We start from the raw sequence: 23,180 nt of genomic DNA, 5'->3' as shown, positions 1-23,180 counted from the left end.
TTAAAAAAAGATGATCCTTCTGTAAACAGGGCTCTACCACAGCCTGGGTGGTTCAAACCATAGAGATTTATTCCTCACACTTCTCAAGTCTGGAGGTCCACTATCAAGATGTTGGCAGGTTTGGTTTCTTCCAAAGGCCTCTTTTTTGTTGTTGTTGTTACTCCTCACCTGAGGATATTTTTTCCAGTTATTTTTAGAGAGAGTGGAAGGGAGGAGGAAATTCACCGAGAGAACCATTGATGTGAGAGAGAAACATTGATTAGTTGCCTCCCGCACATGCCCAGACCAGGCCCAGGGATCAAGCCTGCAACTGAGGTATGTGCCCTTGACCAGAATCAAACCTGGGACCCTTCAGTCCGCAGGCCGATGCTCTATCCACTGAATAAACCAGCTAGGGCAGCCGTGGGCAAACTATGGCCCACGGGCCGGATCTGGCCCGTTTGAAATGAATAAAACTAAAAAAAAAAAAAAAAAAAAAAAGACCGTACCCTTTTATGTAATGATGTTTACTTTGAATTTATATTAGTTCACACAAACACTCCATCCATGCTTTTGTTCCGGCCCTCCAGTCCAGTTTAAGAACCCATTGTGGCCCTCGAGTCTAAAAGTTTGCCCACCCCTGGGCTAGCGCGAGGTCTCTCTCTTTTGGGGTGTAGATGGCTTGCCTTTTTCTGTGTCCTCAGATGGCCTTTCCTCCTGGTGTCTCTTTCTCTTCTTATAAGGATATTAGGGCCCTTATGACCTCATTTAACCTTATTCACCTCATTAAAGGCCCTGTCTCCAAGTATAGTGATACTGGGGATTAGGTCTCTAACGTGTATTTTGGGGTAACACAATTCAGTCGTAACAACAGTTGTGATAACAGTTACCATTTACTGGGCACCTTGTGTGCTGGCAGTTGTGCCAGACAGTTCACATCTATTATCTAATTCAAATCTTAACAGAGGTAGACTGGGAGGAGGTTGTTTTTGTTTTTAACCACAATTTTTAAAAAAGTTCTACAAAATAATCTATATTCTGTCACTTAACAGATGAGGAACTGAGACTAGAAAGTGAGGTAACATACCAAAAGCCATGCAAAGTTAGGATCTGAATCCAAGTTGTACTCGTATAGAGTACCAGCCTATACTAATAACTTCTTAGGTTGATCAGTTATTATCATATATGAAGAAAGAATGTCACTTAGATCTTTCTACCTAGCAAGGGTCAAAGGAGCATTTTTAACAGTGTATGTTCAGCTGAGTATAGGGGGAAAGGCTTCTCAATGGACATGAGCTAAAGCACAGACTGAATGTTCGTCCTTCCCCCCTCCCCAAATTCATGTTAAAGCCTTAACCCACGATGTGACGGTATTTGGAGATGGGCCTTTGAGAGGTGATTCAGTCATGAATGGGATTAGTGCCTTATAAAAGGAATCCCAGAGAGATCCCTTGTCCCTTGCATCATACAAGGACATTGCAAAAAGATAGCTATCTGTGAGCCAGGAAGCCATCCTGACCAAACACCAAATCTTCCAGTGCCTTGATGGATTTTCCAGCCTCCAGAACTATAAGAAATAAGTTTCTGCTGCCTAAAAGCCGCCCAGTCTGTGGTATCTTGTTATAATAAGCCAGTGGTGTGAGACAACCCCTTGGAAAGGCTGTTCTAATAGTGGAAAGGGTGCCCGTACTGCTCCAAGTTGGTCCCCCACCAGCAGCTTCAGCATTTCCTGGGAACTTGTTAGAAATGCCAGTACCAACCCAGTTCTGAATCAGAAACTCTGGAGGCGGGGCCCAACGATCTGTGTTGTAGCAAGCCCTCCAGTGGAGTTTTGATGCTTCTCATTTGAAAACCACTGCTCATGCTATCTTGAGCACTGCTTAAGATCAGCCGATGCCTCTTCTGCTGATTCCATATTTATGAAATAACTGACTATAATTTATGTACCCACACTGAAGTTAGGGGATGTGCTAGTTCCTTTTATAAGTCTATTTCTGATTATAAATTCATAAGATAGTTTACAATCAATTACTTATGAGCTTGACAAGTGAATCCATGAAAACAATCCAGTCTAAGCTTGTAGAGAAGTCTAGTTTAAGCCTGTGAAACAGGCGCCGACCCTGATCCAGAGCGGGGGTTGCTTAGCAACAACCCTTCCACCCCACTACTCCCGGGCTCTCCCTTCCATGTAGGACTTGCAACCCAGAGGAAGAACTACAGGTCACCAAAAAGTAGCTGATAATCAGTATTCCTGGCCTCTGGATTATAGATACAAGTGAAATGTTTCTTAGTTTTATTTCATGGACTAATGTGTATCATTTTTTAATTGTAATGGTAAGTGGGGTTAGGCCTTTTTCAATTTGTTTAGGTAGCTATCTTATTTAGAAATTAGTTGATGGGCAAATTATCCTAACTTCTATGACTAAAGCTTTTGACTATTGCTTTTGGCATTTCTGGCCCTCGAAAATTACTGAGTAGTGAGTGACAATTATGAAAGTTAAGAGAGCTTTATGTTCATTGGTATGAATATTAGTATTTGAGATAAATATACACTCTTATGAGAGTGAAGGACAGAGGTTTCTGAGACATAAAGTCATTGCAATTAGTCTAGAGGTATCTGTTATATACAAATAACAAGTCATGCTGTTGGGGGTAATTAGAAAAAACAGGAACAAAGTTGAGAAAAGGAGAGGGAGGTAGAACAGATGGAGAGTACAGGATTTGTCAGTGCAGCCATGGGAGGGTTTAGAGAGCTGAAGGGAAGCATACCCAGGATCTAGGAGTTATATTTACAGTAGGGCCTGATTCTCTGGGAGAAGGGAGCTGAACCCTGGCTAAGACAGGCTGACAGGGTCTGCTTGGGCTATTTGGCTACTTTCTGGAAGTATCGTGGGCAGAGCCTGTGTGTTATTGAGAGGGATTGGGAACACCACCAGGGTATGTGGAGATTTTTTTCTCTGCTTCAGATGAGCTAAGCATGCAAAAAAAAAAAAAGTTGCCCAAAGTTCTATCTTAAACATCCCTCTGTTTAAAAGTTTATACGGAGTCAAGGATATTGAACAGCAAAATAGCATGGATTTCTCCCTTTTTAAATAAGCTGATTTTATAGTTATATTTATCTAGTGTAAAAGCATTTGTAAAAACAGATATGTATTTTTTATAGATTTGTGTGAGTAGATTTACAATACCTATTATTAATATGACTTCAGGAGACTGGGATTGAAGTGGGGCAGGGGTTGTTAGCTTGTTCTATGCATCTCTTTACTGTAGGACTTGTACAGCAAGCCTATAACTTTTGTTAACTTCATAAAATACATATTAAATTTTATAAGAGCTTTCCAAGTTTACTAAAAAAATTAGTCCCCAGTTCTCTTTTTTATGATATCTCAAATTCCTCAAATATGAATTTGTTACCAGCATTTTCGGCTCTCGGTTATTCAGTTCTGCAAAGAATTCAGAGCCAAGAACTCTAGCACTAGATGAAATTTATGTAGCATGCAAAGTGAAAGCACACTCAAAGGGAAGATTTGAATGGACGACTCAAAGAGCTGCTTTGGCCTTTTAGAACAGCAGTCGCCAACCTTTCGGACCTCGCGGACCACCAGTTGGCGACCACTGTTTTAGAAAGAAAGTCACAGAGGCAGAAGAAGTGAGCTAGCTGGGCTGCATGGACTCAGGAAACAAGTTACAGAGGCAAAAGAAGCTACGTTGGAAATGTATGATAAATAAGGGATATTTAGTAATAAGGTTCATTATGCAAGCTAACAGTGGTCTCTAGAGTAGTTCTCTTCTTGGCACTGGGATGGCTCTCCTGGTCAGGTAGAGGGAGCTAACTTTACAAAGGAAATGGATGCCCTGCTTTTAGACAGGAAGTTTATGCCCCACTATTAGAGTACTAATTGCTTTCAACTCAAACAATCCTTACGGCAAAAGTGGCATATTTTGAAGTGGCCTACTATGATTCTCTTTAGTTGTTTTCCCCTTTGATCTTCTCAACCAACAGTTTACTGCACAGCATTAGTATGAATTCTACTTTTGTCTCCTTTGTCTTTATATATTATAGTTTCTGAATTTCGGAGCAATGCAAGCCAACATCTTGACATACTAGATTCTGAATTTCTTTAGTGAATTCATAATAGCAAAAATATTTTATTGAAAAACCATATAAGGTCAAAGGTGTTGTTGGTGAGTCCCTGGCATTGGCACAATTCCCAGCCTGGTGTTCCACCTCAGGACAAAAGGACTTACAGGGCAAGGCCAACCTCTCTTCATTTTCTCAGTGTTCACTTGTTCTGCACCCTATACACAGCATCACTTTAACTTGAGATGAGTAAAGAACAATTCAAATAGGAAAAAAGTGGGATGGAGACCATAGCAAAAGAGTACACTTCCCTACCTATGTGCTTATTTACATAATTGTGTTTTTATAACATTTTCTGTACTTTTCCGTAAGCTGATACTGCCCTAATTATAGATTTTGGAGAGAACACTTCATTGTACCCCAAATTACATAGTGCTTTAAAAAGGTACCTTCTTACCAAGTACCTTATAAACTCCTAATTACATAAAACAATTCAGGATACAGAATAGAAACAGCCTGTACTGTTAACAGATGTTGGTATTGTTATGTACTTGAATACAAGGCTTTTAAAGATCTATAATATTTTTCTGGTGTAAAAAGGAAAGAAATGACTCATTATTGTCATGTGTCACGGAGACTCCTGATCAAACAGAACACACATGGTCTATTTTGTGAGTTCCGTACAGTGCATTGTCAATGGGCTTGCCTTTGTGTGTGCAAAAGTGCCACTTATTCCAGCAAATTACCTTTGTGGCATTTGTACCTGCTTGTTAGACAGCTTGTGGGCACCTGGGCAAAGCAGAGGCTGGGTCCCTTTATCATGGCACACCTGCACAGGGCATCCCCACAGCGCCAAGCACTGGGGAAGTGGCCCCATTAACAGGTCGCTCCTCCAGACCCCCACCGAGGGCTTGCCCTCAGCACACTCCTTCCCGCAGGTGGAGTGGAGCTGGCTTCCTGTACCATAGCTTTTTTTCCATCATTTTTGGTTCTGTCTTAAGACACAGTGATGCAAATAACAAGGAAAGTAACCTTAGCGGAGCACAACTGAGGAAATTAATCCTATTAAGTATTGGACTTAATGTTTAATTTGAAGTTTTCAGCGCTATTGTTAAAAAAGAAAAGCTTCTTAGGATATTAGACTTGGAAAGACCCTGTGTTTCTGATTAAAAAACAAAACTTTTAAAAATTGGGTTTGATTTTTGTATTATTGACAAACATTCCTATATGTTTTTCTCCAGGGAAAATTGTCTTCTGGGAACAAGCCAGACATACACACAAATTTTACTCATTCCTTCACAGGTTTTGATATTAGCTTTAAGGTAGTTCTTCTTTTCTCTAAGAAAACCTTCCCTTTTGTAGCAAGCATTTTGAAAGTTGAGTTGCTGAAATGGGTTTCATGTATTTTTGCTTTTTGATTTGTTTGTTTTGTTCTTTTGTAATTTTCTTCCCACCCTGATTTTTGTGATTCTTTCCTTGGAAAACTGTCCTTAATGAGATTGTTGTTCCTTGTGGTACATTGACTGGTCCAGCAAGACTGAAGTTCAAGAACCAACTCAGCAGTAAAAAAGTAAAACCTTGACTATAGATTGATTCATAAATGTAAGCGAGCGAGTGTTGAAAGTGATGCATTATGTCACTGCAACATATTGACATTATCAATTATATGTCATTAAACAGCTAAGCTAACTGAATGATTTACTTTGTGTTTAACTGCCTTTCAATTAAAGGGAGCAAATGCTGAGGAACTGGGATGCAATATCAGTAACCATATATTTTCTCCTGTTAACACCAGCATCGTGGACCCGCACATGAGGGGCGTTTGAGCATTTTGCTGCCGGCTGTGCTGCCCTAGTTTAAATGGTCTAAATAAGCGATTAATGATTGGGAGCAGGCCCGAACACTGCTTCCAGATCTGTTCCTTCATGCATTTCCATGATGTCACCTCGCTGCATGCTTGGGAGGCGTTATTTCAGGGTAGTTCACACTATTTTCCTGGCATTTGTTTCCATTGCAAGAGTCCTTGATGTTTCTTCATAGTTGTTTTTTAAAAAAATATTTTTTTAGCATAATGACCTAAACCTTAGATTGTTGGTTTTCCAGTAGCAATACAGGTGTTCTCAGTTTTGCAGTCAGACATATGAGGGCTACTCTGTATAAGGTAGACTGTTGCCCTCATCAAAGGAGCTCTAGGCTTTTTTCCCCACGTTTCAGTGGTGATAACTTGAACCAGACATCTAGTTTCTTGGGACATTGTTTTATTGTCTTGCAAGTTAATACGGTATTTGGGTTTCACAAGGTTAAACTATACAAAGGGTTTCTCAAATGTGCACGTGCGGTAGATGGGTATATTAACTGTTACTCTGAAGTTGAGAATGTGAACTATTAACTGACCCACTGCATTTGTTCTCTGTGTAAAATTTTGTTATAACAGTGCTAATTACTAAGCAGCTGAATTTGTGAAAAAATGCACAGCAGTAATTTGCACCTTACTGTTGCTTTGCCATTAAAGAAGTTGTGAACACATACATCGGGCGCATGCAATTGATTTATGAAATTCTGAAGAACAGGTTTCTTTATGGATCTTTAACAGTTGGACTTTGTAGCATTTGGTTTCTATATTTGTGCCTTTGAGACCTCATATTACCCCAATAAGAGCTGTGGAGTGCTGCATAGAACGTTTTAAACAGGAAGAAGAGCGTTTTGCAGTAAGACCGAAACTTTTAAGTTATTACATATGCTTTTGTTTTTGTTTTGGTTTTTTTGCTAGTTTAAGAAAAGGAAGAAAAGATCTCCTGTCTAGTTCCTTCCTATCGATGTGAAATCATGAACTGCAGTAGTCAGATTTGAGTGTTCTGGTGACTGTTAAAATCGCTATTTCAGTGGCAAGTTAAATGGTTCTGTTCTGTTGGATCCACAGCCTGAATAGATGCTTCTCCATAATTAAGAGTCCATAACAGACCTAAACCAGCCGAGTTCTGGCCTTTGTTTTGTTGTGCTTTGGCCTATGAGAACCACTTCGAGTCTTAGGACATCTTTTTTTTTTTTTTTTTTTTTTTCCTGTGGGTGGGTCAGAAACGTCCGCTTTGGGTAGTTTACAAATGTTATGGAGTTCTGACCATTTGAAAACTGCACATTCCACATTTTCATACGTGCACATTTAGATTAATTCCACATACCTCTTATTTGGAATTCTGACAGCCAGCAACTTTTAAAAGAAATTTGTGTTTTTAAAGGAATGTGAAAAACTAAAATTTCTTTCCCACTACCAAGAGTTGTTCTGTACTTTTCAGAAGCCCTGCTCACGGGCAGAAAGGAACGGTTTCAAAGGAACCTCATCTCCATATGGTTTTACCCGATAATCCTTTATCCACCATCTTCAACCCTCATTCCTTTGCTTTCTTGCCTGTGGCTACATTTCTATCTCTGCATCAATTAACACAGTGATTTATACAACAAGCAAGCAGTTTAGAGGTAATGGTACACAATTAACATCTCATTCCACCATAAAGGGTATGCTAAATACCCCAGTCATTGCTTTCTCTGCCTGGAATTGAAATAAGTGTTTGTCCTAATTCATATGCTATCTGATGTGAAGTGGGCCTGCTTTGTACTGCCGTACACCATTAATCTAATTATAGATAGCTGCAAATGAAGCGCTGTCTGAGCGAGGAGATGGAAGAAAATAGCCTTTTGTCATTTAGCATGACTCTGTGAAGCAAGATCACACTTTACAGGGCAATACTGCAAAATGGAAATCTCAATAATATTGCTGCCTGTTGCATCTTTTCTAATTACAACAGCATTGTAAACACAACTGGGCGCTGGTGTAAATAGAGCTGTAGATACGCTGTCATGTGGGTTGTCGGAGAAAGTCCTCTGAGTGCTGTTGGATTAAATGATGCATCCTGATTGACAGCTACCTTGAGACTGTGCCGATGGAGTTGTCACGGCTCTATGCTAACAGGCTGCTCCAGTGCCTGCAGCTGTAGGAGGCGCCTTCACCTGAGCTGTACCTCCATAAGGACCCCTCAGGCTTTAATTCTGTGTTTTTAGTATTGCTTCATGGAGATTTGGGTGGGTTGGGTTGGGTAGGGTCTAATACTGAAGTGGAGGGGAATGTGTTTCACATGGCTTTGAACCCGGGCTATGGTTTTCCTCAAGTGTTCATTGTGTATCTCACAGGGAACGTAGGCGAGAAAAACAACACAAGTTTGGATTACCTTTCTGATTCCACCTAAGTGTTTTAATTTGCATTAGTGTTTTTCTCTTTTTCTGACATGCTGTTGTTTTAAAAGATATATCATTTTTGCAGCATTTTTGGTTGCTGGCAGTTTTTCTGTAGCTCAAGTTAGGAAAGTAAACTTTTAGGGGCATATTTGAGTGCTGGCTCTCAGTGCCCCACTCTGAAAATGAAGACACAGCTTAATGTTGGAGACCCTTGGGGCCAGAAGGTATAGAACTTTGAATAAGAAGAGGTCCTTGTATTTGAAGAACTGGACTTGCCACCTCACTAAATAAGTGAGGGCCGATGAACAGTAGGTATATGGCTAATGCTTCAGGATGTTAGGATAACTGATATAAAATAATCCACAGTAAAGGTTCATCACTTAAGGTTCATCGTTTACTCTGGCACAGTATTGACTGAGATGGCCCCCAGTTGACATGAAAAAAGCATTACTGTTCATTCACATATCCTCATTGTTGGGAGAATGGCGTAGAAATGGAAACTGGAGCTGGGTTACTTTAAGAGCAATGAAGCTAAAGGCTTGGAAATCACAACTGAAAAAAATATGTAAAGCAAACCAACACTCATCTTGCCAGGAGCCCACAGACCCCTAAATCATACAGACACATGAGAGCGTGGAATATATAAACTCGCTGGTGAAGCTGGAGGCCTTTGAGAGAAGCACATGGATTTAAACTCCATAAGGAGATACACACACTAAACTAATGCAGACACCAGCAAGATGGTGTTTTGTGTGACACCTGAGTGGGGTGCATCCACAGTGAGGGCTGCTTGTGGCCCAGATTGTGTGAATGGCAGAGGAGGGCATGCCCACTTGCAGGATGTTTTTGTTAACCCAAACCACGATTGGCTCCCTCCTCCCCCAACAACCACAGCTCTGGGCTCCCTCTTTTCCCTTTTTATCAGGTTTCATGTTAAGAGCTGTATGTTAAGTTTTAAAACAATTCTATTATGTTCCTTTTAATTGTCCATCTCTTATAGTTTTCTTCCTGATCCTTTCATGTCTGGTGTGATCCCTTTTTCTTTCTTTCATTTGAACTTTTTGGGAGAAATTTTCTTGTTAGACATGGTTTACCATTGTAGACACCATAAAATTAATTTGCTTAGAGACCTGGGCTTGGGTTATTTTACCATAATTAGATCATGAGATAAGACCTTGGTTACCCCCTTATTGTGTATGTGGACTGAGGAGTCTGGCAAGCTAAGCTGGGGAGCACCTGTTCTTACCCGGTGAGGTGTGTTTTTCAAGGACGTATTAATTTGACTGTGGTTTGGAGAGCACCTCCCAAAACCCACAGAGTGAGGTTCCGTCTACTAATGACCCGCAGCTATTGAACCAGCAAGCAGCTCCTAATCCCTCAGGCAGACGATCCTCGTGACCTTGCAGGGTGAGCACCTCTGCTGCTACTAGGGTTGCGCTTCTCTGTGCTATCCACTAGCCTTTTACAATCAGGGACTTTTACTCCCAAAGCATCAAGTTCATGGCTTTGCTGCTTGAAAACAATAACAACAGCTTAAAATCAATACTCTCCAGGGACATTTTGCAGACCCCATTAGGAATATTTAAATGCCTAGCGTACAGCCAGACTGCACTGCACGCGTCATAGGGCATTTTCCTGAAATCTCTCAACTACTTGGCTGCTCTGCCCGTGCCCCCTAAGAATTCAGGGAAACCAATAAATAGCAGTTTTGATCATAAACTTTGAAAGCCCTAGTGTACATTCTTAAATGACTTCTTTTCTGGGGCATCAAAAACCTTTTACGGTTCTCACCCAGCAATTCATTCTGATGGGCCCATATGCTGCACTCCACTTAGATCCCATCCTGGCAAGCACCCCATGCAGGCTGCACGGGCGAGCCAAGAGGTTGTTTTAAGAAGGCGTGTTTGCATGGGCATGCTCAGGGGTCAGGACAACATCAAAGGTAATCTTAAAAAGAGAACCTCCCCGATGCCTCCTCCTTTTATATTCCGAGAGGTCATTTCTAAGCCAACTATTTGCAGCAAGGCCTCTCCTGAGGCATTTACCCCCTTGTTATTTTTTTTTTTTTTTTGCCTGTGATTACAATAAGTCACTTATCCCCAAACAGATTTTAAGAACAATAAACAAATACAAAAGGAAAAGGAACATCTCATCAATAACAAAGACCGCATCTAAAGGCCCTGAGTTTTGTGGCTCTTTTACATCTCTTTCCAAGCAAAGCAGGAGTCCTACAGAGAAAGGAATCCGAAAGATAGGAAAATTATAAAAATAGTAAGAGGATCCAGTTTTAGTCAGGATCTTGTCATTTCTGGTGAGAAATGGAGCTTAGGACAGTCTTAGCACTTGATTTCTATTCAGGCTTGTTTGTGATATAGCTAAAATTAGTTTTTAAGGGTATCCACTGTTGTGAAATGTGATACATTCTTTATTCTCAGTGCAGAAAGATGCTTTCCCTGAATTTAGTGCTCACATTTTGAAGCCAAATTGTGTACCAAAACCCACCAAAAAACAGATCTGTATGCTGCACTGAAAACCAGACAACTGGGCCCAGTGCTGATCAGTCCCTGGGGAGGAGCGGCCAGGGTGCAGCCACCTAAGAAGAGGAACTTTTTGTTGATGGTGCTTCTAATGTTGGACTTCCCTTCGAAGGCAGACAGCACAGACACTAAAGCTGTGCAATTTGGTACAATTATATTCTCCCCTCTCTTTCTCTCCTGTAATGAAGGACTTTGAGGTACAATTCCTCGTTGATAAATAGTCCCTCTCTGCCTGGAATGTTTATTAGACTGACAGCAGAGCGCACTCTTCTCGCTTGTTCCCTTGCCACTTATGATTCAGATGAATTTTAATAGGAGCAAAAAAGCTTTTATTTGCCCTGTAATTTCACTTAAGGATCATATCCTTCAGAAACTGGCAGACACTTGTATGTCTTGATTGCAAAACACACACTCAGGAGTAAAGAAACATGCAAAAGATGTTATTCTTCAACCTGTCACAGTGCCGTTCATCTGCTCTGACTTAGGCCATCAAAGCGCTTCCTCGGGCCCCTCCCCCACCCCTCCCTCCTCTTTAAATAGGCCCGCAAAGAGCACACTTAAAGATTTCCGCCAACCCTGCACCGAATTAAAGGGTGAATTCTATTTTGCTTTTGCATCCCTGCCATCATGATGCCCACAGGAGGCCTTAGGTTACAGCAGCTTTTTTTGAACAAAATGGGGCCGCCTGGATGCTGCAATCTGCCTCCCCAGGGGAAATGCGATCTGGTAGGGATCCAAGAATCTTCAGGTGGCCGTTCCCACTTCACCGGCTAACACGTCCTCCCACCATTTTATCTTGTTTCTGTTTACGTAGACCAAACTGAGGCTCACCTGTTTATTCACAGAGATCCAGGATTTTTCCTGCTGGGCAGAAATTCTCTTCGCCAGAAATGTCCTGTTCGAACTGCCTTTGGTGTGCCCCTAATTGTTTGTGAGCCACCTACAAACGGTGCCATTAAAATACTTGGCTGTGCATATTGTTTTCTTTCAGTGGTTTTAAACTCTTGTTATATTGTCCCTTAATACAGAAGACATTCTCATCATATTTCATCTGTATCTATCCTAACCACCTTGTTACAGAAAGACTATGTAACGCTGTGCCTGAAGAGAAAGGCTAACATTTTCAGTCGTGAATATAACATTTTATGTCACTAGAAAAAATGGAATTTTAAGTATTGTTTTGCCCAAAATGAACAATGAAACCCTTTGTCTTAAGTTATTGATACGTAGAACAGCAGTCCCCTTGAGGGAGTGGGGCGTTAGAGACAGCAGTCTGCTGCCATCTACTGGCGCGTGCTCACGCTCACCCCTTTCCCCTTCGGCTGACCCAGCTCACGGAATTGGTGTTAATTGGGATAAGTTTTGTAAGCAGTGAAGGGAAAACAAAAAAATGCTCAGTTTTCTTTATAAAATTTTCAGATGTTTTCTTCATGTAACAAAAATGATGGCTATTTATCACTAATTAATTACAGAGAAGTTCTTATTTCAAGAAATCTCTTCAGTAAGTGGCTCATAACATGTGCCAGAAACAGTTGTATTTATTTTGTTTTTATGTACAATAATTAAAAAGCCTGTGACTTCGAAGGCATTATCATTTAAATTTAAAAGGTAAAAGCTGATTTTGAATGAATGCTACTTTTGAGAAAAGCGTTCATCATTTAAACTCACTTACGTTGTTTTTCCTTAAGTACAAGGTGCATATCTTAACCAAACTCGCCGCAGAATTGAACAAATTTATGCTGGAAAAAGTGGCTGAGGATACGAGCAGCACCCTTCGCTCCCCGATGCCTGGCCTGGTGGTGGCCATCTCCGTCAAGCCTGGAGACATGGTAAGGAGCATGCCTGCCTGTGGGGCGGGGGCAGACTGAAGCGTGGCTACTTCCTGAGCAGGTCTTTCTCGAGTCATACTACCCCCCACAAAACAGCAAAGTAGCTTTTGTACATATTTTGTCCAACTGTTCACATTTGAATCAGATTAGTGACAATATCTGAGTGCCCCTCCCCTCAAATGATCTGGAACTGGAACCGAAATAAGGCCTAATTCATTCAGTTATTTGGCAAATTTGGAGTTCCAGGAAGTATCCTATTTAAAATTTCTATTTACTCTCTTAGCTCTCTGTGCGTTAAGCATCCTTGAAGAAAACTCATAGCAAAAAATAATCCTCCGATGGGAAATTTTGGGCATGGTTTTTGGAGTAAAAGGGAAGGGAACTAAGGAAAGTTAACTCTGTAATCGTGTAGCACCAGAGCACTTCCCTACCTTGATAAATAAAACTTAGGATCACTTAGGAAGTTTTTCATTTTGACGTTGTGACATGAAGGCACAAATCAAAGCTCTATTAATAATCAAAGTTCTATTAACATGTTCAGTCTCACAATGGCGTGCTGTGGACAGATTGGTGGGATCCATGCATTTTCTGAAAGCATGGTTAGAAATTACTTATTAACAGCAAAAGTAAAAAGGAAACAAAGATTTAACCAGAAGATTTCTAGGGGGCATGTAAATACTTGCATTTTTGTTTATGTGCCGCCATAAATAAGGGCGAAACATGATAGTCTTTCATGAATGAGATGGTAATTCCATTTTGTGACTCAGTTAAGTTACAGGGGTTTATATATTTTCCTGTAAAAATTACATTAAAACTGCTTCTGTATTTCTTTATTAACATAAATAAAATAACATTGAGGAAAAACTCACATAGTTGTCAGTGGATTCTAGAAAAGTATTTATAATGAGTGAATATTAAGAAAAATAATCAGTTTCAGTTATTGAAATGATTAGCCCTGATACTTTAAAAATTACATGTATGTGATGAATATGGGGAGGGGCTTGCCTTGTATTTCTTCATTCTAAAGCAGTGGTTCTCAACCTTCCTAATGCCGCGACCCTTTAATACAGTTCCTCATGTTATGGTGACCCAACCATAAAATTATTTTCGTTGCTACTTCATAACTGTAATTTTGCTACTGTTATGAATCGTAATGTAAATATCTGGTATGCAGGATGTATTTTCATTGTTACAAATTGAACATAATTAAAGCATAGTGATTAATCACAAAAACAATATGTAATTATATATGTGTTTTCCGATGGTCTTAGGCGACCCCTGTGAAAGGGTCGTTCGACCCCCAAAGGGGTCGCGACCCACAGGTTGAGAACCGCTGTCCTAAAGGGTTAGATTCTGAGGAGATAGCCCCTTGGCCTTGGCAGTGAGCTGTGTGCACTCACACTAATCAGCAGCACAGTTAGTGGAATCTTCCATAGGATGGTAAACAATGTGAGGGGTGGTTGCTTTTTTTTTATCTTCCTTCTTAAGCTTTTTCTGGAAGCCACATGGGCTGTATACTGAGCTTGTCAGTCCTAATTGTGTGTTTTTAATCATAAAATCACATTTGTGCTTTAAAAAAAAATGAGTGTTTAATGGCAACCCTTACTTTTCCAACACCTGAGTCAAACCCTGAGAGGCGGGAGGCGGCTCCTGCTGAGCGTGGAGGGGCCCTTCCTGGCGGCCCTGCTCCTCCGTTTGCTCCAGCCTCCTGGCTGTGGCTGTGCTGGGGCAGAGAACAGGCAGCTTGCAGCCTTCTTGCTTCCAACAACTGCTCCCTCCTCCTCTGGCTTCTCCAGATACCAGAAGGGTTTAGCCTTCATGCTTTCCGTTTCCTGGTTAATAATTTAATGTGGGAAAGCAGGGCATTTAGTAAAATGGAACAATGTGTATTAATTTTTGGTTCATTGGGGTAGCTCAGATATTGAAAACCACCACCAGTAATTACATGTGGGTATTCAAGAATGGCTTAATTTGAGAACTGACTGGAGTCTCTATTTCACATATTCCTTTAAAGTCAGAGGACATGGCTGCGGGGTATACCCTCAGTCCTTCACCTTCCATATAAATGCTCTTTGTGCGCATGTGCCTAGGCTGGGCTGGGAGACCAAATGCTTTCTTTTTATTTCTCTTCACCTCCCAGAACCACTTCTAGTCCTGGCAGAACTTCCTTTTATATTTTGTGACATTATGTTTTAATAAAATAGTGTTCACTCTTGAGTTATTATTTGTGAAAAATGTCCCAAACCGCTAATACCTAAGCCAAATGCAGGGCGAGACGTTTACTGGTCAGCTCTTACTATTCATATAGTTAAATCTGCTTCATGTAATTAAAACACAAGAAACTTTCCTTGGACCAAGGGCAGGGCACTTGCTCAAGGCCACAGTAAGAAAATAATACTTGTACCTTTTAAGTGTTGAGGTTTAAAATTATTGTAACACTGCAGGGCATGTTGTACTGTTCTCAGCAATAACAATAGCTGAGCCAAGGTCCCACTTTTATCAATAGGAAGAGAATGGAATCAATCATCTGTGTATTTTCAAGGAAAACAAGGATCTAAAAAAACAACTCAGGGCCGACAAGTATTCTCTTTTCTTTGAAATGTTGTTTTGTGTAGGCTGAATTCCAGTTATCTGTAATTTTTACATTTAGCTGAAATAAAACTTCACAAATCTTAGACTGGTGAGCCTGGCAATAATGTGTCCCACAAGTAACAAATAACAAATCTTGGTTGTGAAGTACGCAATTTTAACAAAGTTAAGAAAAACATCTCAGGACAGAGTGCGCTGGGTGGCAGTTGGGAAGTAGAGATGGTGTGAGGAAGCCAGCTGCGCTCTGCATGCTGCCATCAGGTTCAGACAGCAGAAGTTCCTAGTACTTTCACTGTTTAGCATTAAGTGTGGCAGAGGAATCTTTTTAAATGTTTATAGAATAGCCCTTTTGAACATGCAGGGCGGGGATTCTAGTTAATAAACAGTAAAATACATATATACAAACAAACCAATTAGAAACTAAGCAGAACTGGATCATAAAAGTCTAGAATCACACATTTAATCCAGAAAACAAATCACCAGATGACTTTTATACGCCTGTCTTATGTGCTTTTTTTATAAGAGTTCTGAAAATATTTTTAAGGACTGATTTTAGTTTCATTTTGAAAAATAGCCATTTTTCTGTACATTTAACACTTTCATAACCTGGGGGCACTTCTATAATCAAAGTTCGCATTTTTAATAACTTGTTTTCACTGTTTTCATTTCTATCTTTATGATATTCTTGAACAAAAATATTGAATATATATTCTTTCAGAATGATGGCTGAACACAATTTTTTTCAGCATTAGACTTACAGCTGTTGAAATTTCTGCACAATTTCATTTGACTTTGAAGTATAAAAATAAAGTCATCATGAGCACATTTGTTTTGTTAGCCTTTTGATATCAGAAAGAAAACAAAAAATAAAAATAACAATGAGGCAGCCCAATGGGATATTTTAATATTGCATTTAATTAAGATTTGTTCTAGTCATGTTTAGATTTTGAAATATTTATCTTATTTAATACATCCACAGTTTAGTGAGACATGACCCAGAAGCAAGCTGTATACCATTTATGTTTCTTTCTTTCTTAATTATTACTTTTGATTTATTAGTTTGTGAGACCAGGTAAAATGATAGCTTGATCAAGTACCTGTTGCTGGTTTTTCCTGCCACTTAGCCCATCCAGTATTAGTAAGACAGATGGAGTATTTGGGGGCCAAGATGAGGAGGATGTGCTTTGTAGCAGGACTGATATTCAGTAGCAGGTAATTAGGTGTTTGGGATTGTTGTTCTCATAAACAGTGACTTAGGCAAAAAACAACATTGGTGTCGTATAAAGTGTACCAGTGAAAACATAAAGTTTAGGATCATTAGTGGGAGTATCACCCAGATTTCACCCTGATTTTTTTCCCTCCTTTGCATGTGCTCCTTCAGGGGGAGGGCACCCAAGCAGGTGGATGGGTGAGCATGATAGTCTCACCTCCTCTTTGTCCCTAAACCATCTGCAGTTGAGCTTACAGCTGATCTTGGAGAAATCGCTAATAAACTTGGTGCGAGACCTTTATTTTTCATGTCTTGATAAGCAGGATTTGAACCCTCCTCTGCGCTTAAGTACTGCCGAGGAGAAGGGTTGGCTTGGGCTCTCCTGATGTGTGTTCGCCTGGCAGTGACTTGTGTACCCCATGCAGCCCAGTGTCAATAATCACATCTTTCCCTGGCAGAGGACCTGACCTGGCTGTTTGATAGATTTTCCAGTTTTTGGATACCTTGATTTACAATCAGGAAATAATTGTAATAATTAAATTTACATATTTTATAGCAGTAGTTATTCAAGCAGTTTATTTGATAAGGTGCCAATTTTTCATCCAAACCTCAGATTGTATTCCAAAGCACGTGGAAATTCATAATTCATTATTTAACACTTTTTATACTTTAAGTTATGAAATGGTACGAACATACAGAAAGTTATAAAGAATAGTATGCTCTCTGCTTGTCTAATTTACCACATTTGCTTTCCATTTTATTTAAGACTAAGACACTGCTTATGCAGTGAATTTGCCCTGTGTTCTTTCCAGTCGAATTCAGGTAACCACTGTCCTGAATTTGGCCCTTTAATCTTTTCCAGGTAGCATTTACTTTTAAACATTAGGGACAATTTTTGTTGGAGTAAAACTTGGGGAATTTTTACAACTTAATGATAATTATCAATATAAGAAAATATTTTTATAGATTAATCAACAAATTAAATATTATAGGAGAGTCTTCTACAAATCTGGCATTTGATTTAATTTTTCTAGGAATGACCTGTTTGGGATTATAGGGGATGTTTGTTAGCTTTGCTTTAAACATTTTTGAAGATAACGGTTCTCAACTTGGCCAAATTTCAAAATATCCTTTCTCACCCTTTTGCAAAAAATAAAATAAAATTTCTCCGAATCCTTTAAAACAGTACACTTCCCAAAGATAGTGGATCCAGACCGATTTCTTAAAGATATTGTAAATGACATCAATTTTAACTAGTTTTCTTGGTTACTAGAGGCTTTGGCTCTAGTTTTGAGCTAACTTAAAGAGCAGTAGAGTGTAATATTTTTCTTCATTTTAAGAAATTTTAAGAAAAACTGGACATGTTTAACACTGGCCACAACTCTGTATTCTTTCCTCAAGCCTTTCAGCTCCCTGCTTTGAGACCCACTGCACAATTCCAGAGGGGCTGCCCCAGTGGGGAACTGGGGGAGCCTGGGCAGAGGTGGGGGCCTGCAGTCCCTCCGAGCCATCTGCCTTGGTGGAGTATGTTACTTCTCCTGCTCGTGCCCTCCTGAGTCAGGTGACTGGTGCACAAACCCGTTAAAGGAGACCTTAGCCTGGAGAGAGATAAGGGGTTTGGCGGCATTGCTGTCACCTGCCTTCTCTTTCTTTGTAATTTGATGATGGTTCATTCCGTTATTGCTTAACTACTGCACAACCTCCCGGGGTGTCTTCTCCCTCCCTCTTTACATGAAGATGTTGGGATGTGAATGCACATTTCTTCGTCAGGGAATATCAGGGGATATTTACCAGCCTATCTTACCAGCTCAGAAAGAGGAAGTTATTACAATCAGATTCTAGCAGTGCCTTTTAACCAAATCTGAGATGCCTTTTTCCTGTGGCTAACTGCGTCTTTCTTCAGATCTAAGGGCTTTAAAATGCATTGCATTCAGGCACCTGTGTTCTAAGTAGAACTGCCTTTAAAAATGTAATTGAAGGATTTTCACTTTTGTGGAGTCGTCAGCAGGGTTGATATTGATCCGTGCTTTCGGGGGGCCCAGTGCAGCAGAAGGGGAGACTGCAGCGGGCCGGTAAGCCCTCCGAGCCTTCTGTCTAATTTGGCAGAAAAACACAGAATGTAGGACAACAAAAGAAGGCTCCTTTTTCCATAAAAATTCTTCCTCCCACCCACCCTCTTCCCCAAAAAGGGGACTTAATTTTTCAGCTGCACGCAGTGATTTGGTGCTCACTCTTGCATTGAAACAGTTGCTGTCTGAACAGGCAGGAAACAGTTTTCTTTTAATTGCTGAAATCATTCGGAAGTGCTTCGTGCCCTGCTTCTATGCAGCAGATGCTGTGCATTAATTGGCCTGCGTAGAAATGGCCCAGGGTTCCTTGCAGCGGGCCCAATTTTAGGCAGAGGGTTTAAGTAGCTTATTTATTATTTTGTATAATCTGGCGTACGTTATGTGCTCCTGCATGTGTCGTATTTCATGGTCTGCAGTTTCTAATGTCATGTGGGTTTCAAAACCTGTGTTTCTCTGGTAATGTACTAGCAGCAGGTAAGCTCAAAATACCATCCATCAGGAGCTAATTTTTTATCCAGATACTCCAATGACTGATGAACCTGTCTTTTGTATGAATGTTTAGCACAGTAGAAAGCCATATGCCACTGGCACAGTTTCCTATGCATTCTTTACAGTTGCTAGAGAGTGGGCTTGCAGGGGAAAACCCCTCCACTGTTTCTGACCTCATGCCTATATTTAAAGGATAACACTTTTAACATCGGCCCCGGTTCTGGACCACAAAAGAGGAGAGGGGCCGTCTTAAAGGAAATCCGACCCTGGGCCATAATCATTTTCTTTATCAGAAATATGACGGCACACTCCTAATAGGGAACCTTGTTTTGTTGCTCCCCGTCTGTTCTAAACAGACCTCAGCCCATTAGAAGGGCCTCCCTCGTGTGGGAAGACCACAGCTGTTACTGTAAACCTCATCCCGTCACTGTGTCGCCCCCATTTTGTGGCTCTGAAGGATGAAATTGAGAAATGGAATACTGTGCAGTCATCCTTCACATCTCCAATTTTAGGCCTTTGCCATCATTTTCATGCCTTTATTCCAAATCAAATAACATTAGTGAGCTACACCACCTTGTGATGAATATCTGGTATTGAGCACAGCTTTCAAGTCTGTACTTTTGGGGGCTTCCTTTTATGTTTGGTGCAGGCCTTTCACCCTTTCTCTTCCCGTCCTCTTCCTGCACTTCTTTTGAGCTTTCTCCCTGCACTTGCAGTCTGAATAACACAAGTTGCCGAGCGTGTCCCAGTCTTAACATGTTTTCCAAGAGCGACATGTGCAGCAGAAGGTTGTGTGTCTTTTAATCTTTGGGGAAGAAGTGAAAGGAACTTGGTAGAAGGCTATTGGGAGCTTTAATTGAAGATAAAAGTCTCTGGGGAAAGAGTCCTCTGAAAATAAATGGAACTTGATAGATTTCCATATCATTTATAACTTCCCTTAATTACACTTGGAAGACTTGCCAGTAAAACTGGAAAATTGGCAGCCTATATCCATTAGAGTCATTTTGCCGACCATGGCAAGCAGCTGGCTTTACTGGATTTTATTTCCCATCACTCACAATTAATCATCAGCTGGAGATGTCTGAAGCGCTTCAGCACAGAGCAGGCCGGCGACATCCAGGGCTCCTGAACGGACTGAAATCTGCCCAGTACATGGGCCGAGTCCTCTCTCCAGCTCACTCACTCATGTTGGAGCAAGGCCGGCTCCTGCCTAATGAGTGCGCTCCCATAATCGGATGCGAATGTGAACCTTGACCCCATGTCAAAGGAGAGGACGCAATAAGCCGGGTGAAAGATATAGGATTCAGGCCTCCAGACTTTACAGCAATTAGACAGGGAGTGGAGAAGTACATCAGGCTGACGAGGTTGATCAAAAAGACTTGCGGGGCTTGTGACCATTTTGTAAGCCCAACGCTGGAGACATCCTGTCATAATCATTAAGTCTTTATCAGAAGATTCACAGAAGTGTTAGAGAAGTGTGCACACACAGCTCCTTCAGGAGCCAGGCCCTCACATGTGAGCTGTGGGGTGGAAACTGACTTTACGCAGCCCCTGTGCTCATGCAATTAATGCCCGGTGTTCTGAGCAGCAGGGAAATCCACAAGGTACACCAGCCTTCCCCAGTAATGTGGGCGGGGGGTGCGGGGGGGCACCTCTGCACAAGGAGGCTTCCAGGTTGCTGAGGTGAGAGGCCTGGGCACGCCCTTTCGGCGTTGTTGGACTGGAACCCCTACTTACAGCCCCGTCTGCATTCTTTGCTATGTGGTTTATACCATGTTTCTTACCCAACTTGGATTTTTGAGGAATGAAATAATGAATTGAGATCATGTTCACATGTGCAGGTATAAAGTGATTCTATTGACCGAAACATATCTCACTGTTCTGAGGGGTGAAGAAACAGCTTCCAAGAGTTTTTTCTCTTTTCGGGACAAATGAGTGAACACAGACTACACAGCAGATTAAGTGAACAGAGAGAGAGATGAATTACTTAAATTTCTATCTACAGCTCAGTAATAAAGGTGGAGACCAGCAGACACTAGGGCAGCGGTTCTCAACCTGTGGGTCGCGACCCCTTTGGGGGTCGAACGACCCTTTCACAGGGGTCGCCTAAGACCATCCTGCATATCAGATATTTACATTACGATTCATAACAGAAGCAAAATTACAGTTATGAAGTAGCAACGAAAATAATTTTATGGTTGGGGGTCACCACAACATGAGGAACTGTATTAAGGGGTCGCGGCATTAGGAAGGTTGAGAACCACTGCACTAGGGAGAGAAACCGGGAAGGAAGAGGAAGCTGTGGGGTTGAATTTTGTCGGCCAGGACAGCGCTGGCTGTGGGAGGGCAGAAGGCAGTCGCGGCAGAGTCGGCGCTCTCCGTGAAGTCCTGGTAATCAAATTGCCAGAGCCAGACAATCAGAGCGAAGGGGGTGTTGCAGATTTGGGACTTTCCCACCTGTCCTGATTACCTCTGGCTACATCAGAGGTTTTGTTTTTCTGGTAAACAGTTGGGGACCTACCACTTGTAGCTACTTGTACACACCACCCATGCTGCAAGCATCAGGGCCAGCTAAGAAAGACTGTTAGTGGGCCCCCTAGACTTTCTGTCTCTACTGCCCCCAGGCTCCAGCAGGCCCTGATCTAACCTCAGTGTGGCTGGGGTGGGGCTGTGGCCCAGGCCCAGCTGTCCTTCCACAAGTTTCCCGGGGTATTGCTGTCAGATTGGCCTAGGCTGGCCTACCCTTGGGGTAACTTTTGGAAATCTCCTGGTTCATTTCTTTTTCATATTTGCATTAACTGTGAATTCACTTACTTGAGGTTCTCTAAGAAGCAGTGAGGGGCACTCTGGCCAGCAGATGCCAAGCAGTGGGTGAGCCACTGCAGAGGAGCAAGGCTGTGTCTGCCTAAGAGAAGCCCACGGGGCCCGGGATGGGGAGAAGGGGCTCTGAGCAAGCCAGTCGAGGAAGCCTGGCTGGGAGGGTGTGGCGGGGGCCAGGCTCCATGGAGTGTGGGCACTCCATCTGTGGAGGAAAGAGCTACCGGAGCCCCAAGGGGGGGAGCGGACTGCTAATTTTTTTTTTTAAATATATTTTATTGATTTTTCACAGAGAGGAAGGGAGAGAGATAGAGAGTTAGAAACATCGATGAGAGAGAAACATCGATCAGCCGCCTCCTGCACACCCCCCACTGGGGATATGCCTGCGACCCAGGTACATGCCCTTGACCAGAATCGAACCTGGGACCTTTCAGTCCGCAGGCCGACGCTCTATCCACTGAGCCAAACCGGTTTCGGCCTGACTGCTAATTTTTGAGTGGAATTCCCATTGTTGAATTTCAGATCCATTTCCCAAAAGCCCCTGAGCCTGTTGGAATGCCCCGTGCTTGGGTTGGAGTGCTGTCTCCTGAGGTCAGCTCTGACGCTCAGCCTCGGTCTCAGAAGCCTGGGTCTGGGTCCACCCGGGCTCTCTGTGTGGAGCTAAATGGCAGGGGAACTTGCCCTTCCCCCATCTTGCCTGGTCCCAAGGCTCTGAAATGACAACTTGAGGGGTAGCTGTTGACACCCTGCCTGGGCACCCACCTTGTCTTTGAGCTGCCCTCACTGCTCTTCCTCTGCGTTTTGAAGAACAGTAAGTTTGAAAGAACAGCCCTCTCGAGTTGGTTCTTCCTCTCCCTGGAATGCAGATGCCAGGTGAAAATGCATCAAAAAGGGCAGCGAGCGCAGTGCTTCATGCCCAGCTCTGCAGCACAGTCTCTCCTCCGTGCCAGCACCGAAGCTTGGCATCCCCTCTCTTCCTACGTTTCTGTGCCAGGAAAAAGCAGCCCACCACCTGATCAGCGGAGGGAAGGAATGCGTGCATAGGGCTCAGGCAGTGCCGCCTGCCAGCGAGACAGCTTGTGCCCCGCGGGGGGGCCGGACAGGGTTTGGAGATCATCTGGGGATTTCAGGAAAGAACATTCTCCAGGCACTTCTGCGACGCTGGGCAAGCACAGCTGCAGTGGTGTGAGAGCCCAGGAGCCCCCCACCAGATGCCCACCAGCCCCCACATAGCCGGTTGCCCTAGGAAATTGGACTCTCCCATTTCAAAGACTGGGAGGCTGTTTTTCACAAAGATAGGAGAAAACCCAGCCCTGCCCTTGGTGCTTACCCATCGAGGGCAGAGAAAAA

The 23,180-nt window shown here is 42.2% G+C and overlaps 1 protein-coding gene across 4 annotated transcripts in view; it reads left to right on the top strand.

Moving 5' to 3' along the window:
• Positions 1-23,180, top strand: part of PCCA (propionyl-CoA carboxylase subunit alpha) — a 385,844-nt gene that overhangs the window by 358,697 nt on the left and 3,967 nt on the right. For all 4 annotated transcript variants that reach the window (XM_036297141.1, XM_036297140.1, XM_036297142.1 and 1 more), the window contains one exon: positions 12,516-12,656. In XM_036297141.1, coding sequence (XP_036153034.1) covers positions 12,516-12,656 — 141 coding nt within the window. The remainder of the gene's footprint in view (positions 1-12,515; positions 12,657-23,180) is intronic.

The sequence above is a fragment of the Myotis myotis genome, unplaced genomic scaffold (genome assembly GCF_014108235.1).
Source record: "Myotis myotis isolate mMyoMyo1 unplaced genomic scaffold, mMyoMyo1.p scaffold_m19_p_3, whole genome shotgun sequence".
Lineage (NCBI taxonomy): Eukaryota > Metazoa > Chordata > Mammalia > Chiroptera > Vespertilionidae > Myotis > Myotis myotis.
The sequence above is the reverse complement of the archived record's forward strand: the minus strand, read 5'-3'. Positions and strand labels throughout refer to the sequence as shown.